Genomic DNA, 23586 nt, shown 5'->3' on the forward strand with positions numbered 1-23586 from the left:
GGTTTGGTTACCAGCCCAAGTGAATACCGGTCACTGTGGCCACTGTTGTCCAGTTGTCCACTGCTGGGCATGTAGTATTTGTAATGTCAGTATGGCCGATGGGCTAGTGGTGCGCCAGTTTGATCATTTGTGCCCCCACTCACTGCTAGAAGCTACTGGTTTGTGGGTGTGGTCCCCATTGCTGCTGCCCTCCCCACCGCCCTCTGCCTTGAGCCCATCATCACCTGTTGTGGGGTGCCTTCATCCCATTCACTGCCTCTTCCATGTGCTGCACCTTGGGGTACCAGCTGCTTGGTGCCTGTTCTCGGAGCCATTGCCGCAACCTGCTGTTCCGGTTGGGTCGTCTCCCCAGCCACCTCACCATTATTGCCTCGGTGTTCATTGCCAGTGGGTCCAGCTCCATCTCCTCTGCACTGGGACCTGCCTGCTGATGACAATGCGGAGCCTCCTCCTCAGTGCTGTTGTCAGGTGCTGTGCAGTTGCATCATCCTCGTATGTGCGTATGTGTCAGTGCATTCTGACACTATGCTCTGGTGCCCGCCTGGCACATTGTCCCACCCCTGCTATCAGCACTGTTGCTGCTTTTCCAGATCCAGTGGATTTGTCTCTCGTCAGACTGCCGTCATCTCCCCCATTGCTTCGGTGCTCTCTTTGCGCGAGGGAGAGTCGTGCTGTATCCTGATACTAATGCATGTGAATGCGAGTGCGCTGAGTATAGTGTCACCATGTGTGTGCACTTAAATCAGCAGCCAACTGTATCAACACGGGCTGGCGCTAGAGGCCACCTGTAGGAAGCAAGCACACAGCACAGTCTCTGCTCTGCTGTGCTGTCTAGTGGTGACTCGTGCATATTTACATATAGAGCAGCATGACTCTCTCAGTATGTTCTTTTAGTTTGTACCACTCACACCATTGTTCTGTGTATCACTTATGTGGCACCTTCTGATGATTCTTTTGGCTTGTTATGTGTGGAGTCACAAGAGGCTTATTTCTGTTATTGTTTAGAGGTTTATGAATAAAGTCATATTTCTGTTACTTGGATCAGTTTTGAGTATTACTTGGTTACTACAGATAACTTGTATTTATATAGTTGTATAGATCAGTAGGCAAAAGTTTATTTTTAACAGTGATTACTTTCTCTTGATGCCAGTAATAAAAAATTTTATGATCATTTAAAAAATGTTTCCAGGAGGATGATGGTATCAATAATTCAAAACCACAGACTGCAGATATATCACAAGATACTGAGCATGAGACAAAGCACAGTATAATGCAACCAAACATATGGTTTCCTCAACCAGTAGAAACAAAGATGTCACCTGATTCTGGTTTCATGTCACCTTCACCATTCAGTAGTGATGAAGTAAGTTTTACAAAATATGGGACAGTTTAACATGGTTGAGGTTTTAGTTAGCAAAGAATAGTTAATGTGTTTACATGAATATAATTATGATGTTTGTTATACTTTGGAGTACATTTCTATACTTCTGTATGCTAAGAAAGTCTTTATACTAATTGCCAAAAGGGTCATTCCATGAAAAGTGAAGGTTTTGTTATGTGTGTGTGTGTTTTGTTAACAACACTTTATTCTTTGCTTTTGTATAACATAATTGAGATCTTTTCCATGTGTCTAAGAACCATAAATTTCAAAATTCCAGGAATCAGCAAACCACTATTGGAATGCGACTATCATGTCACCAGCATTACTGGGGCCAGTGTATTCTCAAGCAAGAATGCAGTCATCTATCCTCAATCAACCTCTGCCGCCTTCTACACAAATGCCACCTGAAGAACGAACATACATGAGGCCTTTGGAAATGCTTTGGAATCTTCACAATGACATGCCAACAGCCGGTGCATCTGCATTAACATTTTCCAGCTACTGTTACAGAAGACCCATCAGCTCAGTTGTGTAAGCCTTCTGTTTATTTAATATTGTCTGTAAACAGTTTTCTTTAAGAACCAACATAGATGCACTTTGATCATTTGTTTCCCTGTGTCATGAAATTACCTTGCTGCCTTAGATTTATTTTTAGGATTTTCTGAGTTTAGTTGTGGACATTGTGTCCTTGTTTTAGGCAATGTTAGTGGTCAGTAATCTAAAGGTTGGCATCGTCATCTTTAAGTGGCAGACAGAAATGTGACTCACGTCTAAAAGGTGTGTGTCCTAAAATTCCTGTGTGAACAATCTCATTTCTTTTCTCATCATCAGATATAAGCCTATACTCTTCTTGTTTAGCAGCAGAATGGTGGAATTGGTCCAAATGACCATAGTCATACTTTTCTGTTAATGATATCCAGTGTTTCTACTTTGTTCATGAAGTCATATGCCTTTTTCTATGTTTTTCTCATCTTTAGACTGATATATTATGATTTAGAAAATATTTCTATTTTTTTGTGTATTTCATTTGAAATACCTGGAATGACACTTACAGCCCACCACCTGAATGTAAACTGCTCTTGCCCCCATTCTATTCTACCCATTCACTGGAGTGTCCAGTGTATATGAAGAAAAAAAGAATTCAGAAAATAAAGGTCCTTCACTGTCTCAACTACTTCGAGGCCCAGAAGTAGTTTGACAGACTTCACCCTGCAAATCTCTCCTCTGCCTTTGCCTCCATTTCGTCTTCCCCTTCTCCTTACCCCTATCTTGGCCCACCTTCTCTTTTCTTGCCCTCAGCGGCTCCCATCCCTTCCTCTCAAGGTACTCCTCCTCCTCCCCCCCCCCCTCCTCCTCCTCCTCCTCCTCCTCCTCCTCCTCCTCCTCCTCCTCCTCCTCCTCCTCCTCTGCCAAGGAAGACATCCCCTTCTCTGGCTCCTGTTAGGGATGGGGCTCCCTTTCAGAACATCCCTCTCCATCGTTCTCAGATTCGGAAGCCTGCAACCTCTGGTAGGGTGAGGGAGCCACGCTCAGAGGACCCCAAACCTACTTGCTCTCTGTCCGATACTGACATCGCTATCACATATTTCCTTACTGATATTACCTCCTTCAACCGTCTGAGTGAGAAGAAGAAGAAGCAGCACAAGTCAAAGGATGATGCTTCCCCCACTTCCCGGGGGGCCTCACCCCCTCCTCCTCATCCTGAATCAGACCCAGTTTTGTTGGATGTCACCCCATCCTAGTTGGTGACAACCACTAACCCGGTGGTATGACCTCCCCTCAGCTTCTACATGTCTACCCTGGTCTCTAGCCCCATGATAACCCAGTGGAATTGCAACAGATATTACCGTCACCTACTGGAAATTCAACAACTCATTTCCTCTTATTCTGCATTCTGTCTTGCTCTTCAAAAATTGCACATCTACATCTACATTTATACTCTGCAAGCCACCCAATGGTGTATGTCATGACCACACTTCAACTTTTCATGGTTATTCGGTGTTCTGTAACAACTGTGCTAGCCCTAGGATAGCATTTTGAGGGGTCTGCACTTTGGTTCACACCAGTGTCATTAGTGACTAGATGACCCTTCACACCACCCTGGAACCAATAGCGGTAAAGAATTCGAACGACCCCAGCAACCACTATTTGCGATGTCTATTTCCCTCCTTGTAGGCCACTTGTTTATGTTGATCTTCCTGCCTTAACAGAGCAACTCCCGCCACTGTACCCCCTACTCAGAGACTTCAGTGCACACCACATCCTTTGGGGGAGTGCCACTTTGGTGGTTAGGAGTGTTCTAATTGACCAACCTATTACAGACTTCGATTTGTGTCTCATCAGTGACAGTTCCCCCCTGCCCACTTCAGTGCCACTCATGGCTACTTCACTGCTATCAATCTCACAATCTCCTCTCCTGCTCTCGCAGCTTCCCTACATTGGTCACCCCATGATGATCTTTGTGACAGTACCCACTTTCCAGTGAATCTACAATTTTCCTGCCACCACCAGGCTGCAAGGCTCCATCAGTGAGCATTCTGCAGAGCCATTTGGCCTTTATATATATCTGCTGTGCACTTTGACACCTCTCTCTTGGATTGGATTGATGCAGTTGTGAAAGACATCTCTACCGCTCTTCTTTATGCCGCAGGCACTGCTATCCCCCTATCTGCAGGTCCACATCATTGTCGACCAGTACCGTGGTGGACCAAGGATGTAACAGTTGCTATCCAGGACCACTGACAGGCATTTCAACGACTTAAACAGCACCCTTCAGAGACCAATCCTCTTGCTTTTAAGCATCTCCTTGGTAAGGCTCACTACCTTATTAAGCAGAGTAAAAAGGAATGCTGGGAGCACTGTCTCCCCTCCCTGGTGACGTATGCCTCTTCATCGCAGGTTTGGTCTAAATTCAGTAGAATTCTGGGCCACCAGCGACAGTCAACTGTCCAGAGTTTTATCCTCCAAGGTGCTCTATGTACTGATCCATTGGCCCTTGCAGAACACCTCGTAACAAACTTTGTGACAGCATTGGCGTCCTCTTCCTGTTCTGCTACCTTCCTTCAGCAGAAATGCCGAGTTGAACAGAGGGCCCCCCTCCTTCTGTTTCAACACCCATCAAACTGAACTCTACAATGAACCCTTCACTGAATGGGGATTCTTGCAGTCTCTTACCTCTTACCGTGACACAGTCCCAAGCCCAGATTCAATCCACAACCAGATGATCCAACACTTGGATGTTACCCAGAGGCAATATCTATGCAGGGTCTTCAACTGCATTCGCCTCATGGGTGCAGTTCCCTCACAATGACGAGAGGCCTCACCAACTGTCATTGATACCTCTCCTCAGTGCAGCACTCCATGGAGAATGGGCTGCCATTCCCCATGAAACCTTCCAGCACCTGACTGAACAGATACCTGCAAGAGTGGAAGCTGTCATGAAGGCTAAGGCTGGGTCAACACATATTGAATTCCAGTTTTACACTCCTGGAAATTGAAATAAGAACACCGTGAATTCATTGTCCCAGGAAGGGGAAACTTTATTGACACATTCCTGGGGTCAGATACATCACATGATCACACTGACAGAACCACAGGCACATAGACACAGGCAACAGAGCATGCACAATGTCGGCACTAGTACAGTGTATATCCACCTTTCGCAGCAATGCAGGCTGCTATTCTCCCATGGAGACGATCGTAGAGATGCTGGATGTAGTCCTGTGGAACGGCTTGCCATGCCATTTCCACCTGGCGCCTCAGTTGGACCAGCGTTCGTGCTGGACGTGCAGACCGCGTGAGACGACGCTTCATCCAGTCCCAAACATGCTCAATGGGGGACAGATCCGGAGATCTTGCTGGCCAGGGTAGTTGACTTACACCTTCTAGAGCACGTTGGGTGGCACGGGATACATGCGGACGTGCATTGTCCAGTTGGAACAGCAAGTTCCCTTGCCGGTCTAGGAATGGTAGAACGATGGGTTCGATGACGGTTTGGATGTACCGTGCACTATTCAGTGTCCCCTCGACGATCACCAGATGTGTACGGCCAGTGTAGGAGATCGCTCCCCACACCATGATGCCGGGTGTTGGCCCTGTGTGCCTCGGTCGTATGCAGTCCTGATTGTGGCGCTCACCTGCACGGCGCCAAACACGCAGACGACCATCATTGGCACCAAGGCAGAAGCGACTCTCATCGCTGAAGACGACACGTCTCCATTCGTCCCTCCATTCATGCCTGTCGCGACACCACTGGAGGCGGGCTGCACGATGTTGGGGCGTGAGCGGAAGACGGCCTAACGGTGTGCGGGACCGTAGCCCAGCTTCATGGAGACGGTTGCGAATGGTCCTCGCCGATACCCCAGGAGCAACAGTGTCCCTAATTTGCTGGGAAGTGGCGGTGCGGTCCCCTACAGCACTGCGTAGGATCCTACGGTCTTGGCGTGCATCCGTGCGTCGCTGCGGTCCGGTCCCAGGTCGACGGGCACGTGCACCTTCCGCCGACCACTGGCGACAACATCGATGTACTGTGGAGACCTCACGCCCCACGTGTTGAGCAATTCGGCGGTACGTCCACCCGGCCTCCCGCATGCCCACTATACGCCCTCGCTCAAAGTCCGTCAACTGCACATACGGTTCACGTCCACGCTGTCGCGGCATGCTACCAGTGTTAAAGACTGCGATGGAGCTCCGTATGCCACGGCAAACTGGCTGACACTGACGGCGGCGGTGCACAAATGCTGCGCAGCTAGCGCCATTCGACGGCCAACACCGCGGTTCCTGGTGTGTCCGCTGTGCCGTGCGTGTGATCATTGCTTGTACAGCCCTCTCGCAGTGTCCGGAGCAAGTGTGGTGGGTCTGACACACCGGTATCAATGTGTTCTTTTTTCCATTTCCAGGAGTGTACGTATGGAGGGTGCCATGAACTTGTAAGTCATTTTCAGCTCGGTGTCTGGATTCTTTTGATCAGATAGTGTAAATTAATTTAAATCAAATCCTTTCTCAAATATCTACATATCTAAGATGTTTGATGACAAAAACATCATGTGGCTATACAGTTCAGTAACATTCAACACAACATGCTTCAAGGTAAAACACATATATGGGCAGAAGAACTGAAGCTACATTTTAAAATGTCAGTTTTGTTGAATATAAATATGCAACCATGAAAAAGACTGAAGCCTATCCTTAAGCGCAGGAAGAACCCATCTCTCAACAGCTACCATCCAATTAGCCTGACAAACACACTTTGTAAACTGCTTAGCTTCCAGTTATGTTGGGTACTTGAATCTTGGGACATTTCGTCCCTGTACCAGTGTGCCTTCTGAGAAGGATGGTCTCCAACAGACCAAAACAGCAATCTGACAGGCTTTTATTAACCACTGGCACCTTGTCATGGTCTTCTTTGACCTACATAAGGCATACGACACAGCTTGGTGCCATCACATTTTAGTTACACTCCTTGACTGGGGCTTTCGCGGCTCCCTTCCAATTTTTATCTGAGGGTTTTTATGCCACCAGCTCTTCTGAGTTCGTGTTGGCTCTTCACTCAGCACCTCTCAGATTCAGGAGAACAGTATCCCACAGGGTTCTGTGTTAAGTGTCACCCTCTTCCTCACAGCCATCAATGGGATTATAACTGTTTCGGACCTCTGGTTACCCCACCCCTGTATGTCGATGATTTTTGCATCTGATGCAGCTCCCACTCGGTAGCATGTGCTGAGCACTGGCTCCAAGGCACCATCCAATGGGCCTCTGCATGGGCTGTCTTCCATGACTTCCAGTTTTCTCCCTCCAAAACTTGGGTTATGAATTTTTGTCATTGGCCTACAGTACATGCATCTTAGGGTATAGACTGTGCTACTCTTCTCCATTTTTACTGTGCTCTGGTCTGGTCCAGACTAGATTATGATAGTCAGATTTGTGGCTCAGCGTCTCCTTCCACTCTGAAACTACTTGATCATGTTCACCTTTGTGGGCTATTCGTGCCTTTCGTGTAAGTCCCATGGACAGTCTCCTCACAGAAGCAGGGATTCACACAATTGCCATTTCATGATTTCCTGACCGTCGCATGTAACCTTTCCTCTTTGCAAACGATGGATGTCTCCCTCCTGGTTAACTGCCCATGGGTGGGATTGCCAGTTGGAATGTGTCTCACTTCCCTCTGTCGGGATCTCCATCTCCACTCACTGGAATATGCCCTGTGTATTTCCTCCCACATCCTCCCATAGAGGGTGCCTAGACCACATATTAGGACCAAACTATTTCAGGATCCTAAGGTCTCTGTAACCCATATGGTCTTACGGTGTCTTGTATGTTCCATCCTTGCAGAGTTCCAGGGTTCTACCATCATCTACACTGGCAGTTCTAAGATGATAGATAAGATGGGATATGCTTTACATCTCCTGCTGTTTAGAACACCATTTATTGCCTGGATCATGTAGTGTGTTCACAGTTGAGCCACTAGCCATCAACAGGGCCCTCCATTTTGTTACTTAGGCTTCCCTCCACAGTGTTTCAATATGTACTGATTCAATGAGCAGCCTGCAGGCTTTCAACCAATGCTACTGCCATCACCCTTTGGTCCCTGCTACCTCTGACCTTCTCTCTGCCCTTGGCCATGCCACATGCTCAGTTGCCTTTATCTGGGTCCCAAGTCGTGTGTGCATCCCAGGGAATGAACTGGGTGACTGTTTGGCTAGAGTGGCGAATAGTTACCCCCAATTTCCTTTCACGATTCTAGGTGTGGAAATGTGGATTTGCATCAAATTGCCCAAAAGTAGAATGACATCTGGTGCACTACTGCTCTCAATAATAAACTCCGCACAATTAAGGAGACTACTGTGGTTTGGCGCTCTTCCTTCCACTCCTCTTGGCAGGAGTCCACTGTCTTAAGCTGTCTAAGCATTGGTCATACCAGGCTGACCCTTTGTTTCCTCTTGCATAATGAACCACCCGCACAATGTGGTTGTGGAACCAGACTGACAGTATCCCATATATTGGAGGAATGTCCTGTTCTTATGGCCCTTTGTACTAAGTATAGTCTTCCAGATTCCTTAATTTAAATGTTAGCAGATGATTCATGAATGGTTGAACTGGTCCTCAGTTTCCTCCATGAAAATGGTTTTTATTTTCAGGTATAAGGTTTTGCTTTACTCCTGGAGCAGAGGCAGGGTGGTTCTGGTTGGAGCCTGTCTTCATGTCTTAGTTGTCTGGGACTCCCCCATGGAAAGACTGCTCTTTTACCCCTCTTTTTACCAGTTTTTAGGTTTTGTCTACCCTTTTATGTCTGCTGTTGTGTGGGTTTTAAATTCCTCATTGTATAGTTTGACTCCTCTGACTGGATCTGTCCACTTTTAGTGGACCCCTCTCTCATCTGCTAGTAACTTTGGAATTGCAGGGCTGATGATCTCCCTATCTAGTCCCATAATTCCCCTCAGTCAGTCAGTTAGTCAATTCTAATCTGCCACAGTTTATATCGGGTCATTCAGATATTTTCAAACATGTCTCTTCAGCATGGGCTTTCTGAAGATGAAATGTTAATGTCTCCTTGCATATACTGACACTGAGTTGGAAATGGGCTTCGGTGATGAAGATTAGGATTTTGTACAAGAGACAAGTGAAGATGAAGACATCATAAATGAGGAGGGATTCAGATGCTGATGGTAGTCAATCTTCACATCATCCATCACAGCAGGCGAAGTTCAGTGCCTCCTCAAAGATTGTCACTAGTGATGGAACTGAGTGGGAGATTGTCAATCTTTTGGAAGATGGTCGTATGTGAATGTTTGAAAAAAGAAGCTGTCACATGCTCAAAGTTTCATTTGTTCAAAAGGTATGTCTGCAGAGGGTCTTTGCTCACAATCTTGGAGACCTGCTTTCACCGTGGACGTTAAATAAAGTTCCAAATTTCAATGAAAAATCAACCTGAGTTTCCTGCCAGATAACAAATTTGCACCTGTATCTGACATTTGGGAAAATTTCATGAAAAACAGTATTGATTCTTATTGCACTGTAGAAAATACAACCAAATGTGAACAGCTATTACCAAGTAGAACAAGATGCAGGTTTACTCAGTTCAGGCCCAACAAACCCAACAGATATTGTCTCAAATGCTGCTGTCACCCCCGCTTCCTCCCTCTGTTGCTAAATAAATGTCATGTGACTATGGCCTCCTGTCGGGTAGACCATTTGTCCGGTGCAAGTCTTTCAATTTGACACCACTTCGGTGATTTAATGACACTCGGCAATTGTTCTTGTGCAAATTTTTAGGTATTCTATCACTTATTGTGTGCGCCTTTTGTAAGTAAGAAGGAAGTTCATAACCACACCTTCAGTTTAATTTCACAGCTTCTGTTTCCATGCTTTAATAAATAACATAATTTCATAACAAAAACTTAACAAAATTTCTCCATAACTCACTGAAGCACTACTACTTTTGATACTCCATAACTGGCTAGTACATAGCTATAACTGCTCATTACTCCACAACAGACTGTCCTGTACTGTACTAGTACACAAAAATCATCAAATAACCTCAGTGTGTTCAAAATTACTTCCAAACAAGATAAAAATACATTGAACATTTTAATAAGTAAGCAATTATTGTACAAAACAATAAGCGTTATACGCACATAAAAAAAAGTTTCATCACCTCGGTTACGAGAGTTCCAGAACCTGTATAGAAAATTGGAATAGATATTGACATAAATATAGTTTCTGCTCTTTTTATTGCTCATGAAAACCACACATTGCATGTTGTACCACCATACAGCGAGACATTCAGAGGTGATGGTCCAAATTGCTGTGCACGCCAGTACATCTAATACCCAGTAAAACATCCTCTTGCATTGGTGCATGCCTGTATTCGTCGTCATACTATCCCCAAGTTCATCAAGGCACTGTTGGTCCAGATTGTCTCACTCCTCAATGGTGATTCGGCGTAGATCCTCAGAGTGGTTGATGGTCATGTCGTCCATAAACAACCCTTTTCAGTCTATCCCAAGCATGTTCGAAGTCTCAAGAACATGCTGGCCACTCTAGCCGAGCAATGTTGTTATCCTGAAGGAAGTCATTCACAAGATGTGCACAGTGGGGGGCCCAAATTGTTGTCCACTAAGACAAATGCCTCGCCAATATGTTGCCAATGTGGTTGCACTGTTGGTCAGAGGATGGCATTCCCGTATCGTATAGCCGCTACAGCATCTTCCATGACTACCAGCAGCATACTTCGCCTCCACATAATGCCACCCCAAAACAGCAGGGAACCTTCACCTTTCTGCACTGGACGATGTGTCTAAGGCACTCAGCCTGACCAGGTTGCCTCCAAACGCGTCTCTGACGATTGTCTAGTTGAAGGCGTATGCGACACTGATCAGTCCCTTCGGTATGTGGTTGGGCCGATCTGTACCGCGCTACATGTTGTCGTGGTTGCAAAGATGGACCTTACCATGGAAATTGAGAGTGAAGTTGCGCATCATGCAGCCTGTTGCGCACGAAAGCATTATTCAACATGGTGATGTTGCTGTCAGGGTTCCTCCGAGCCATAATCCATAGATAGTGGTCATCCACTTTAGTAGCAGCTCTTGGGTGGCCAGAGGGAGGCATGTCATTGACAATGCCTGTCTCTCTGTATCTCTTCCGTGTCCGAACAACATAGCTTTGGTTCACTCAGAGATGCCTGGACAATTCCCTTGTTGAGAGTTCTACCTGGCACAAAGTAACAATGCGGACGCAATCGAACCACGGTATTGACCATCTAGGCATGGTTGAATTACAGAGAACATGAGCCGTGTACCTCCTCCTGGTGGAATGACTGGAACTGATCGGCTGTTGAACCCTCTCCGTCTAATAGGCACTGCTCATGTATGGTTGTTAGCATCTTTGTGTGGGTTTAGTGACATCTCTGAATAGTCAAAGGGACTGTGTTTGTTGTACATTATACACAGTCAACATCTGTCTTCAGGAGTTCTGGGAACCGGGGTGCTGCAAAACTCTTTTTGATGTGCATATTAATGATGCATCAAGAAGCTAAATAAAATAAGAGATGAATACACTAAGCAGATTCGGAAGGATGTAGGTTGCAGTAAGTACTGGGAGATGAAGAAGGTTGCACAGGATAGAGTAGCATGGAGAGCTGCATCAAACCAGTCTCAGGACTGAAGACAACAACAACAACAAGAAGCTACCGTATTTACTCGAATCTAAGCCGCACTTTTTTTCTGGTTTTTGTAATCCAAAAAACCGCCTGTGGCTTAGAATCGAGTGCGAAGCAAGTGGAAGTTCTGAAAAATGTTGGTAGGTGCCGCCATAACTAACTTCTGCCGTCGAATATATGTAGCGCTACACAGGCATCCTTTGTAGGCACAAAGATAAATACTGGTGCCAAAACCTCTGCGTCAGTAAATAAAATTTAAAAAAAAAATTGGAAGGCGAGCTTTTTTTCTCCGCCCGAGTTTCGACCACTGCATTTTCATACATTATCCAATGAAGTAAATACAAATTCCGTATTGTTCATCTTCGAATGTAGCAGAATTTCAATGTACTACGAAAATCCGACTGGCAAGACTGGGATTTTTGTCAATATGGCCAACTCTACGTTCTGAATTTTTTCCTACCTGTGAGAAGAGATGGTTGCTAATAGGAACTTGATGAAATGTGAATCACATGCAGTATTCTCTTCACCATAAGAATAATACGAATATAAACATTTTGCCATGTATTCTTTCGTGTTTGCTTCTATCTCATTTAAATCCTGTCTGCCTAATAAACTGCGAAACTAGAACGAGACAACAGCAAACGCGGAAGAATATACGTACCGTGTCATGTTCATATTCGTATTACCCTTATGCCTAATAGTGATACAGTCAGAAATGAAGCACGGCAACTGACTAGATTTTTAAATCTAAGATGACTAATTTCTGTGCAGAATTTGATGTACTAAAGAAGCGGCCGCAAAGATTTTCAAACGGAGAAAAATTTTCGCCAAACTCTCGTTCAGAACATGTTCTATCATACGCAGTCTATTATTTGGTTCTTGTTGATCATTATCAAAGAAAGCAGCAGTGTAAGTAACAACAAATAGCAGTCTCTTGCCATTGTTTCGCTAATGAGACGATTCCTCTCTTTTTTTAATTGTAGGCGGCAGTAGCGCGCACAAAAGCAAGCCATGCCGCGAGCAGCGACAGGCCGTAAACACGCACTATCAGAATGAGACAAACAATGCATGACACAGTATAGTAATGCATTTTCAGCTTAGAGTGACTGACGTAAACACCTATAACATAGAAAACGGCACTTATCAGATCAAAACAAAATAAGCAATCGATTCAAACCAGACGAAGCACGTGAAAAAGGAAGGGTATCCGTATAAATACGGACGGAGCGCCTGACGCATAGCAATGGCTACCTGGTAAAGCTTAACTGCTAAGCTTACAACTTGAACCAAACTACTGTAGCTGTATAGTCATTCATTCAACCTAAATTGTGTCTCATATTACAATGGACCAACTTTGTTTCGATTTGGAGGTTCGGCCTAAAACTTTTCTCTCCCCATGAATTTCGAGGCTCAAATTTCAGGTGCGGCTTAGATTTGGGAATTTTTTTTTTTCCTTTATTTCGAGGCTCATTTTTCAGGTGTGGCTTAGATTCGAGTGCGGCTTAGATTCGAGTAAATACGGTATATATTTTAGCATTCAACCAAGTCATGTGGAATATCTTTTTTTTGGCAAGCTCTATGCCACCAGTCTGTGGCTGTGTGCAAAACAGTACACACACGTGGCCAGAGAATCAAGAATGTATACAGGGTGTTACAAAAAGGTACGGCCAAACTTTCAGGAAACATTCCTCACACACAAATAAAGAAAAGATGTTATGTGGACGTGTGTCCGGAAACGCTTAATTTCCATGTTTGAGCTCATTTTAGTTTCGACAGTATGTACTCTACTTCCTCAATCCACCGCCAGTTGGCCCAATTGAAGGAAGGTAATGTTGACTTCGGTGCTTGTGTTGACATGCGACTCATTGCTCTACAGTACTAGCATCAAGCACATCAGTACGTAGCATCAACAGGTTAGTGTTCATCACGAACGTGGTTTTGCAGTCAGTGCAATGTTTACAAATGCGGAGTTGGCAGATGCCCATTTGATGTATGGATTAGCACGGGGCAATAGCCGTGGTGCTGTACGTTTGTATCGAGACAGATTTCCAGAACGAAGGTGTCCCAACAGGAAGACTTTCGAAGCAATTGATCAGCGTCTTAGGGAGCACGGAACATTCCAGCCTATGACTTGTGGCTGGGGAAGACCTAGAACGACGAGGACACCTGCAATGGATGAGGCAATTCTTCGCGCAGTTGACGATAACCCTAATGTCAGCGTCAGAAGTTGCTGCTGTACAAGGTAACATTGACCACGTCACTGTATGGAGAGTGCTGCGGGAGAACCAGTTGTTTCCGTACCATGTACAGCGTGTGCAGGCACTATCATCACCTGATTGGCCTCCACGGGTACACTTCTGTGAATGGTTCATCCAACAATGTGTCAATCCTCATTTCAGTGCAAATGTTCTCTTTACGGATGAGGCTTCATTCCAACGTGATCAAATAGTAAATTTTCACAATCAACATGTGTGGGCTGACGAGAATCCGCACACAATTGTGCAATCACGTCATCAACACAGATTTTCTGTGAACGTTTGGGCAGGCATTGTTGGTGATGTCTTGATTGGCCCCATGTCTTTCCAGATATGCGCAATGGAGCATGTTATCATGATTTCATACGGGATATTCTGCCTGTGCTGCTAGAACATCGATGGATTGGTAGAGGCGGACCAATTCCGTGGCGTTCACGCTCTCCTGACCTCAACCCTCTTGACTTTCATTTCTTGGGGCATTTGAAAGCTCTTGTCTACGCAACCCCGGTAACAAATGTAGAGACTCTTCATGCTCGTATTGTGGACGGTTGTGATACAATACGCCATTCTCCAGGGCTGCATCAGGGATTCCATGCGACGGAGGGTGGATGAATGTATCCTCGCTAATGGAGGACATTTTGAACATTTCCTGTAACAAAGTGTTTGATGTCATGCTGGTACGTTATATTGCTGTGTGTTTCCATTCCATGATTAATGTGATTTGAAGAGAAGTAATAAAATGAGCTCTAACATGGAAAGTAAGCGTTTTCGGACACATGTCCACATAACGTATTTTCTTTCTTTGTGTGTGAGGAATGTTTCCTGAAAGTTTGGCCGTACCTTTTTGTAACACCTGTATGTATGCTTCTGAGTAATAAAATAGTGCTTATTACATGTGGTATGGTGTGCATCATTGGATCCTGCAGTCCTACAACATTAAACCCATACCTTCATCCTCTATCCTGTCAGCATGTAAAGTATCATCTCAGTATTATCAGCAATGTTATTATATTATTACCGTATTTACTCGAATCTAAGCCGCACTCGAATCTAAGCCGCACCTGAAAAATGAGACTCGAAATAAAGGAAAAAAAAATTTCCCGAATCTAAGCCGCACCTGAAATTTGAGACTCGAAATTCAAGGGGAGAGAAAAGTTTTAGGCCGCACCTCCAAATTGAAACAAAGTTGGTCCATTGTAATATGAGACACAATTTAGGTCGAATGAATGACGATACAGCTACAGTAGTTTGGTTCGAGTCATAAGCTTAGCAGTTAAGCTTTACTAGGTAGCCATTGCAATGCGTCAGGCACTCCATCAGTATTTATACGGATACCCTTCCTTTTTCACGTGCTTCGTCTGGTTTGAATCGATTGCTTATTTTGCTTTGATCCGATAAGTGCCGTTTTCTTTGTTGTAGGTGTTTACGCCACTGTAAGCTGAAAATGCATTACTGTACTGTGTCATGCACTGTTTGTCGCATTCTGATAGTGCGTGTTTACGGCCTGTCGCTGCTCGTGGCATGGCTTGTTTTTGTGCGCGCTACCGCTGCTTACAATAAAAAAAAGAGAGGAATCGTCTCATTAGCGAAACAATGGCAAGAGACTGCTATTTGTTGTTACTTACACTGCTGCTTTCTTTGATAATGATCAACAAGAACCAAATAATAGACTGCGTATGATAGAATATGTTCTAAACGAGAGTTAGGCGAAAATTTTTCTCCGTTTGAAAATCTTTGCGGCCGCTTCTTTAGTACATCAAATTCTGCACAGAAATTAGTCATCTTAGGTTTAAAAATCTAGTCAGTTGCCGTGCTTCATTTCTGACTGTACCACAATTAGGCATAAAAATAATACGAATATAAACATGACACAATACGTATATTCTTCCGCGTTTGCTGTTGTCTCGTTCTAGTTTCGCAGTTTATTAGGCAGACAGGATTTAAATGAGATAGCAGCAAACACGAAAGAATACATGGCAAGATTATATTTGTATTATTCTTATGGTGAAGAGAATAGTGCATGTGATTCACATTTCATCAGTTCCTATTAGCAACCATCTCTTCTCACAGGTAGGAAAAAATTCAGAACGTAGAGTTGGCCATATTGACAAACATCCCAAATAGTCTTGCCAGTCGTATTTTCGTAGTACATTGAAATTCTGCTACATTCGAAGATGAACAATACGGAATTTGTATTTACTTCGTTGGATAATGTATGAAAATGCAGTGGTCGAAACTCGGGACAGAGAAAAAAAGCTTGTCTTCCACCTTTTTTAAAAATTGATTTATTGACGCAGAGGTTTTGGCGCCAGTATTTATCTTTGTGTCTACAAAGCATGCTACATATATTCGACGGCAGAAGTTAGTTGTGGCGGCACCTACTAACATTTTTCAGAACTTCCGCTTGCTTTGCACTCGATTCTAAGCCGCAGGCGGTTTTTTGGATTACAAAAACAGGAAAAAAAGTGCGGCTTAGATTCGAGTAAATACGGTATCAATAGCATCGTGTGCATATTTCGTCTACCATCAACATTTCCTCAACATCTCACTAAGATCCTACTTCATCACAATACTGCAACATAATTCTCAACTGAACAGCTCAATATTAAAGAAAATATCCTCACCATTGTTTATCATTATTAAATCCTTTATCAAGTGCAGTATGTGTTCATAATTAGTCACAGTGATATCGTCATGAATAAAGTTAACTTGCAAAATTTCTTTCTGCTCTCACTTACTACAATTTTCACAACAGGCATTACGTATGTTGTCTGAAAACAGTTTTATTTCTTAAATGACATTCACTGCATACTTTTTTCATTCACACAATTACTTTAAAAGTTACTACCATATATTTCAAAAACGTCTCCTACTCATAACAAGATTTGAAAAATATCTCAGTTCTTCCATAACAATTCAAATGCTAACTGTAAATCTACAATGCAACAGAATTTACTACCGACTCTTACAATAACTTTTTTCACATTAAATATTTCCAAACAATCAAATTTCATAGAAATGCTTCACATCAGTCCTCCAAATATAACTAAAATTACGTATAAACATTACCATTAAACAAGACAGCCCAGAAATCCATAAATACATAATATAACATCATCTCTCCAAAATAGTTAGTAACTGTATGGCTCGAAATTCATTTTAAAGTAGTATATTATTTCTCAGGTTGGTTAACAAAGCATTGCAAATTGCATTAAATTACATTTACGTGTAAGTGTACATGACACAAAACATGAAGAATGCGTAATAAAACATCCAAATGCTGGGATGGTTCTTTGAAAGGGCATGGCTGATTCCCATCCTCATCCTTCTCTCATCCGATGGGACCAATTACCTCACTGTTTGGTTCCTCCCCACAAATCAATCAATCAGCCTAAAGTAAAATGTGTATGTAATATTTACAAGTAAAGGCAGTAAATCACATATTTCATTTTAAAGTAGTATAGTATCTTTCAAAAGGAGACAAACTCTACTTTGAAAACTTTCTCAGCAGACTGGCAGAATGGCAGTACATTGTACACTTAAGATAACTTCATGCAGGAAAATATTTTTTGTCAACATGAATTAAAGGTATGTATTTTTCAGTGAAGAACCATTTTTCAAATACAACCTTATTTTGTTTCTCAGTTATATTTTCCAATTTGTCAAGTAGTAGTTGTAACTGCGACTGGGATGGTCATGGAGCAACGTGATGAAAAGTGCGGCGGGACCCACGGAGTGGCCTGCGAACAGCAACATAAACAGAAAAGGATGGACACAACCAACAGGGCCATGAGTGTAGCCTCCATGGTGGTGAATGCCATGCAGACAACATGGGTATTTGGAGTAGGCATCAACGATAAGTAACCACATGGACCCGAAAAACGGGCCTGCAAAATCGAAACCGATATCGATGTGATCCCACGGCCGGCGAGGCACAGGCCATGGTGCAAACTACTAAGGGGGGACTTGCCTGGTGATGCGCGTGCGCGCCCGCACACACACACACACACACACACACACACACAGTGCACCAACGGACCAGGTGGTCAATATCGCCATTGATGCCAGGCTAATACACGTGCTGGTGAGCCAAAACTTTCATATGGGACATACCCCAGTGCCCGCAGTGCAACAAACTGAGCACCTGAAGCTGCAAATCTGGAAGGTTGACTACTCGATGGGCATCCGATTCCATGGCCAACAGGAGGGCATCATCGACGATGGAGAGCCTGTGGGACAGGTGGTGCCAGGGGCTGAAATCAGACCACATCTGATGAGTAACATAGGTGGGCCACCCGTGGACCACGTAGTGGAGAACCTACTGCAAGATAGGGTTGTGGCGGGTAGCTACGGCAATGTGTGCAGCCATGAGAGGCAGACCGTCCAGTGAATCCCGGCGGGCGGAATCTGTGGGAAAGCAGAGGACCTCCTTTTGGTCAAAAGCAGGATCAGGGCCTGCAGGAAGATGTGACAAAGCATCCGCATCAGCATGGTGGGCAGTGGGTTTACACTGGATTGTGTAAGCATAATTTTGTAAAAACAACACCCAGCACTGGAGATGTTGAGCCGTCCACTCTGGAAGGTGAGAGTAAGGTCTGAAAAGCATAACCAAGGGTTTATGGTCAGTTAGGAGGGTGAACTTTGCCCCAAAAAGATAGGTGTGAAATTTTTGGACAGCGAACGCGATCGCCAGGATCTCCTTTTCAATCAGGGAGTAGTTCCGTTGTGCTTTGGTCAATGTCTTAGAGGCATAAGCGATGGGCTATTCGGAGCCATCGGCATCCCGATGTCCGAGGATGGCACCAATGCCGTATGCTGATGCATCAGCTGTCACAACCAAGGGGTGGTCTGGAGAGAAGGGAGTAAGGCAAGAGGTGGCCTGTAACATCGCCTTTAAATGGAGAAAAGCCTGGTCGCATGCAGGAGTCCAATTGATAGGTACCCCTTTGCGATGCAAGTGATTGAGGGGTTGAGCAATGGAGGCAGCCTGGGGCAAGAACATTAAGTAATAAGTAATCTTGCCCAAAAACACCTGGAGTTAAGATAAGTCCTTGGGATGAGGAAGGGTGCAATGGCTGTGACATTATGACCTGAAGGGCGAATGCCATCTTTGCTAAGCCAGTGGCCTAAGTATTCCACTTCCGCTTGAAAAAAAGAACACTGTTCACCCGAAAGTGTAAACCCGCAGATTGCAAACCGTGAAATAAGGCACTGAGATTTTGCAAATGTTCCTGGCGGGAACACATGTTGACCAAGATGCCATCCAGATAATTCACACAGGCGGGGACAGGTGGTGTAAGCTGTTCCAGGAAGTGCTTGAAAATGGCCAGTGTGAGGAGAAACCAAAGGGAAGGCGCTTGTACTTGTAAAATCCGAAAGGCATGTTGATGTTCTGAGATTCGACATCGAAGTGTAACTCAGCCAGGTCAATCTTTGAAAAATACTCTCCCATGGCAAACTTGGCGAGAAGGTCTTCCTGTTGGGGAATGGGGTAAGTGTCAGTGAGGGACTGAGCATTGACAGTAGCGCCAAAGTCCCCACACAGCCGAAGGGACCCGTTGGGTTTCCGTATGACCAGCAGTGGTACCGCCCAGGCACTGCAAGTTACAGGCTCCAGAACGCCCGCAGCCGCTCAAGTTCCTGCTTGACTGCTGGCCGTATGGCCACCGGAAGGGGTCTGGCCCAGAAAAAGTGAGGCTGCGCATCCAGCTGAAGGGTGATGTGCACCTGAAAACCAGAAGCACATCCAAGATCCTTTGCAAATGATGATGCAAAAGCAGAGCACAGATCATCCAGGTCCTGAAAAGCAACAGCCGTGGAAACGATCGTAACTTGATCAGAAATTGAAAAGCCAAACAGTTGAAATGCATCCAGGCCAAAAATATTCGAAGCCGACAGATGGTCAACAACAAAGAGGGTAAAGAGCTGGGTAACATGCTTGTTTGTTGCCTGGATGGCGAACTGTCCGCGAAGGGGAAAGGAACAGTCTCCGTAGGCGACCAAACGGTGAGAGGGAGGTGATAACTCAGTGTTAACCTAGAAACTGGCTTCCTCAATGAAAAGGCGGAGTGTTAGGAAAAGCTTCTGCGCTGATGGTTCATCCTGTGGGACGACTGATTGCAGAGCATGGATGGTATCTTGAGGCCCAGAAGGGGCAGGACTGGAGCAAGTTGAGCAACTACAACAAACCGATCGGATGTGGCCCTCCTTGTTACACAGCGTGCAGGTTTTCCGGCAGTGGGGACAATCAGCTCAAGAATGACCAGTAAAGCACTGTGGGCAAGATGGAAGTGGGCTGTGTGACCGGCGCCGAGGTGCGATTGGAGGCACCGATGCCATAGGGACGTCAGACAATGAGGAGTCTCGATGATGCTGGCCTCTGTAGGCTGGGCCACGTCGACAGCGTGAGGGCGGAATCCGCCATGATGCCTCAATCGCCGCCACCTGCGACCGTGAGATAAGACGCTCGTTAGTGGCTTGAGAAATTTAAAAGGAGTGGGCAATGCGGAGGATCTCTTCCAACGGGGGGTTATCGAGTTTCAGCGCCACAGTATGGACCTCAGGATCAGGACCCTGCTGAACCCCCACTTCTCAGATCAGGGAGTCCGCATACGAAGCCATACACTGCTGATTGGTGCATGTAAAATGCATCGACGGCTGAGACCTTGCGAGTCCGTGATCCAGGAACGATTCGATTGACCAGGCTGTTTATGGTACTGGTGGAACTCCAGCTGCGTGGCGACCACATGGTAGTGTTGGGAATAATAGTTTGTCAGCAAAAGGCAGATCTCCTGGAAAGAGAGAGCCACAGGATCGGACAACAGTGCCAACTTGCGAAGAAGAAAGAACGTGTCTGGGGAGGCCCAAGACAAAAACAACTACTACTGCAAGGAGTCATCTGCGACTTGAAAAGCTGTGAAATGTTGTTTCAGTCAATGTAAGTACAGTTTCCCAGTCTTATTCACTGTCATTAAATGGTGGGAATGATGGCAGATGTGGGAATGCATCGGACACCCGAGGGCTCTGAAGCTGTTGTAGTAATGCGTCCCGGGCACCGACTTTGTCAGTTATCAATTGCAGCGACTGCTGTAAGATGTCTAACTGGAGCTGCTGCTGCTGCATGAGCTGCTGCTGTTGCTCCAGCAGACAGACCAACTTCACCTCCATGCTAACAACGACCACCGTTTACCTCATCGCCACAATGTTGTAACTGCGACCGGAACAGTCACGAGATGACGTGACGGAAAGCGCGGCGGGACCCACGGAGCAGCCCGTGAACAACAACATAAACGGAAAATGATGGACACGACCAATGAAGAACCTAACGAACAACAACAAGATCAAAACAGCAGAATCACAGGAAAACCAAGTCCACTCGTACACAGAAGAGGAAAGTAAATACGCTGTTTAAGGCAAGGCGATATGTCCAGAGATGCACACAAGATTAGACTGGCTGGCTGAGCGAGAGGCAGGTGCTTAAATACATCTTGGGGGGGTGCTGCTATTGGCTGCCGGTACCACGTGTTCCACTGTGACGCCTTCTCACTCGATTTGGCCAGGAGGCGCACACCGCCACGGCTTATGGAGTGATGGTGCAGAGACCCCTAGGGGTCTTCGACCTGCATACTGTCTGGCACAGATTCAAATTCCGCAGCGTGCGATACCAGAGTAGTGACCTATCATCTCTAATTATTCTAATTGTCACTCACTGTATATTACAATGTGCTTATAATGTTTCATTTTTACTTTGCTCTGGTGTTATCATTTGATTAGCTTAAGTGGTACCTGTAATATAATTTTTAATAATACTTGCATTACAGTATCATTATTCCATGTAGCTCTGCATTTTCAAATGATTTATTAGATTATGTATGTTATGAGACAAATAAACCTCAATTCACAAAACCATGATAGAGCCCTAACGTACTTCCATTAATCCTTTCCTCGCAACATATTCTCCTTGCCATACAGTTCACTAAAAAACCTTAACACCAATAAACTTACCTCATAGAGACATGATAGCAGTATAACATTCAATCCCTCATCACCATATTACAGACAATAATTCCAGGGACATCACCATTGTATTCACATAAATCAGGCCAAGACTGAACTGATTTTTCATGTAGTTGTTCTACCACAACTGAAATATTTCACAGTATATGTGGAAGTCAGTGATCTCATTGTTACTAGTTATTTCTTTCACTTGATGAATGATCATTTCTATGGAAACTGAAATTCCGCTTGTCTGTTCTATAAAATCCAAATATTGAGTTCTGCTTCAAGTTTAGGCCATTTAACAGTTCCACTTCACAGATTATGTTTACTACGACGTGCTTTCTTTAAAACATCTTCCTGATTCCACCAAGTTCTTACCATTTTTTTCAGTTGGAGGTGGCCCAAAATAACTTTCTGTAGTGTTGGTTCCATGCTCTTAAGCATGTGCAATCACTTGCAGCTTAAATGCAATAGTAGAGCAACGCCATTTTTCATTGAGAGTTTGCAGATAAAACCACAATATAGGTGTGATGCAAGTCAATCTCCACACTAAACATAACAATAACTGAAGCTTGAAATAATACAGGGTGTTACAAAATGATACGGCCAAACTTTCAGGAAACATTCCTCACACACAAAGAAAGAAAATACGTTATGTGGACATGTGTCCAGAAACGGTTACTTTCCATGTTAGAGCTCATTTTATTACTTCTCTTCAAATCACATTAATCATGGAATGGAGACACACAGCAACGGAACGTACCAGCGTGACTTCAAAAACTTTGTTACAGGAAATGTTCAAAATGTCCTCCATTAGCGAGGATACATGCATCCACCCTCCATCGTATGGAATCCCTGATGCGCTGATGGAGTCCTGGAGAATGGCATATTGTATCACAGCCGTCCACAATACGAGCACGAAGAGTCTCTACATTTGGTACTGGGGTTGCGTAGACAAGAGCTTCCAAATGCCTCCAGGAATGAAAGTCAAGAGGGTTGAGGTCAGGAGACCGTGAACGCCATGGAAGTGGTTCGCCTCTACCAATCCATCAGTCACCGAATCTGTTGTTCAGAAGCGTACGAACACTTCGACTGCAATGTGCAGGAGCTCCATCGTGCATGAACCACATGTTGTGTCGTACATGTAAAGGCGCATGTTCTAGCACTGCAGGTAGAAATCCCATATGAAATCATGATAATGTGCTCCATTGAGCATAGGTGGAAGAACATGGGGCCCAATCAAGACATCACCGACAATGACTGTCCAAACGTTCACAGAAAATCAGTGTTGATGATGTGATTGCACAATTGCATGCGGATTCTCGTCAGCCCACACATGTCGATTGTGAAAATTTACAATTTGATCACGTTGGAATGAAGCCTCATCCGTAAAAAGAACATTTCAATGAAATGAGGATTGACACATTGTTGGATGAACCATTCACAGAAGTGTACCCATGGAGGCCAATCAGGTGCTGATAGTGCCTGCACACACTGTACATGGTACGGAAACAACTGGTTCTCCCGTAACACTCTCCATACAGTGACGTGGTCAACATTACCTTGTACAGCAGCAACTTCTCCAACGCTGACATTAGGGTTATCGTCAACTACACGAAGAATTCCCTCATCCATTGCAGGTGTCCTCATCGTTCCAGGTCTTCCCCAGTCGCGAGTCATAGGCTGGAATGTTCCGTGCTCCCTAAGATGCCGATCAATTGCTTCGAACGTCTTCCTGTCGGGACACCTTCGTTCTGGAAATTTGTCTTGATACAAATGTACCGCGCCACGGCTAT

The 23586-nt window shown here is 44.8% G+C and overlaps 1 protein-coding gene across 1 annotated transcript in view; it reads left to right on the top strand.

Moving 5' to 3' along the window:
* Positions 1–23586, top strand: part of LOC124595119 — a 379626-nt gene that overhangs the window by 255230 nt on the left and 100810 nt on the right. Inside the window, exons 5-6 of the mRNA XM_047133719.1 lie at positions 1190–1363; positions 1659–1912. Coding sequence (XP_046989675.1) covers positions 1190–1363; positions 1659–1912 — 428 coding nt within the window. The remainder of the gene's footprint in view (positions 1–1189; positions 1364–1658; positions 1913–23586) is intronic.

This window comes from Schistocerca americana, chromosome 1 (genome assembly GCF_021461395.2).
Source record: "Schistocerca americana isolate TAMUIC-IGC-003095 chromosome 1, iqSchAmer2.1, whole genome shotgun sequence".
NCBI lineage: Eukaryota > Metazoa > Arthropoda > Insecta > Orthoptera > Acrididae > Schistocerca > Schistocerca americana.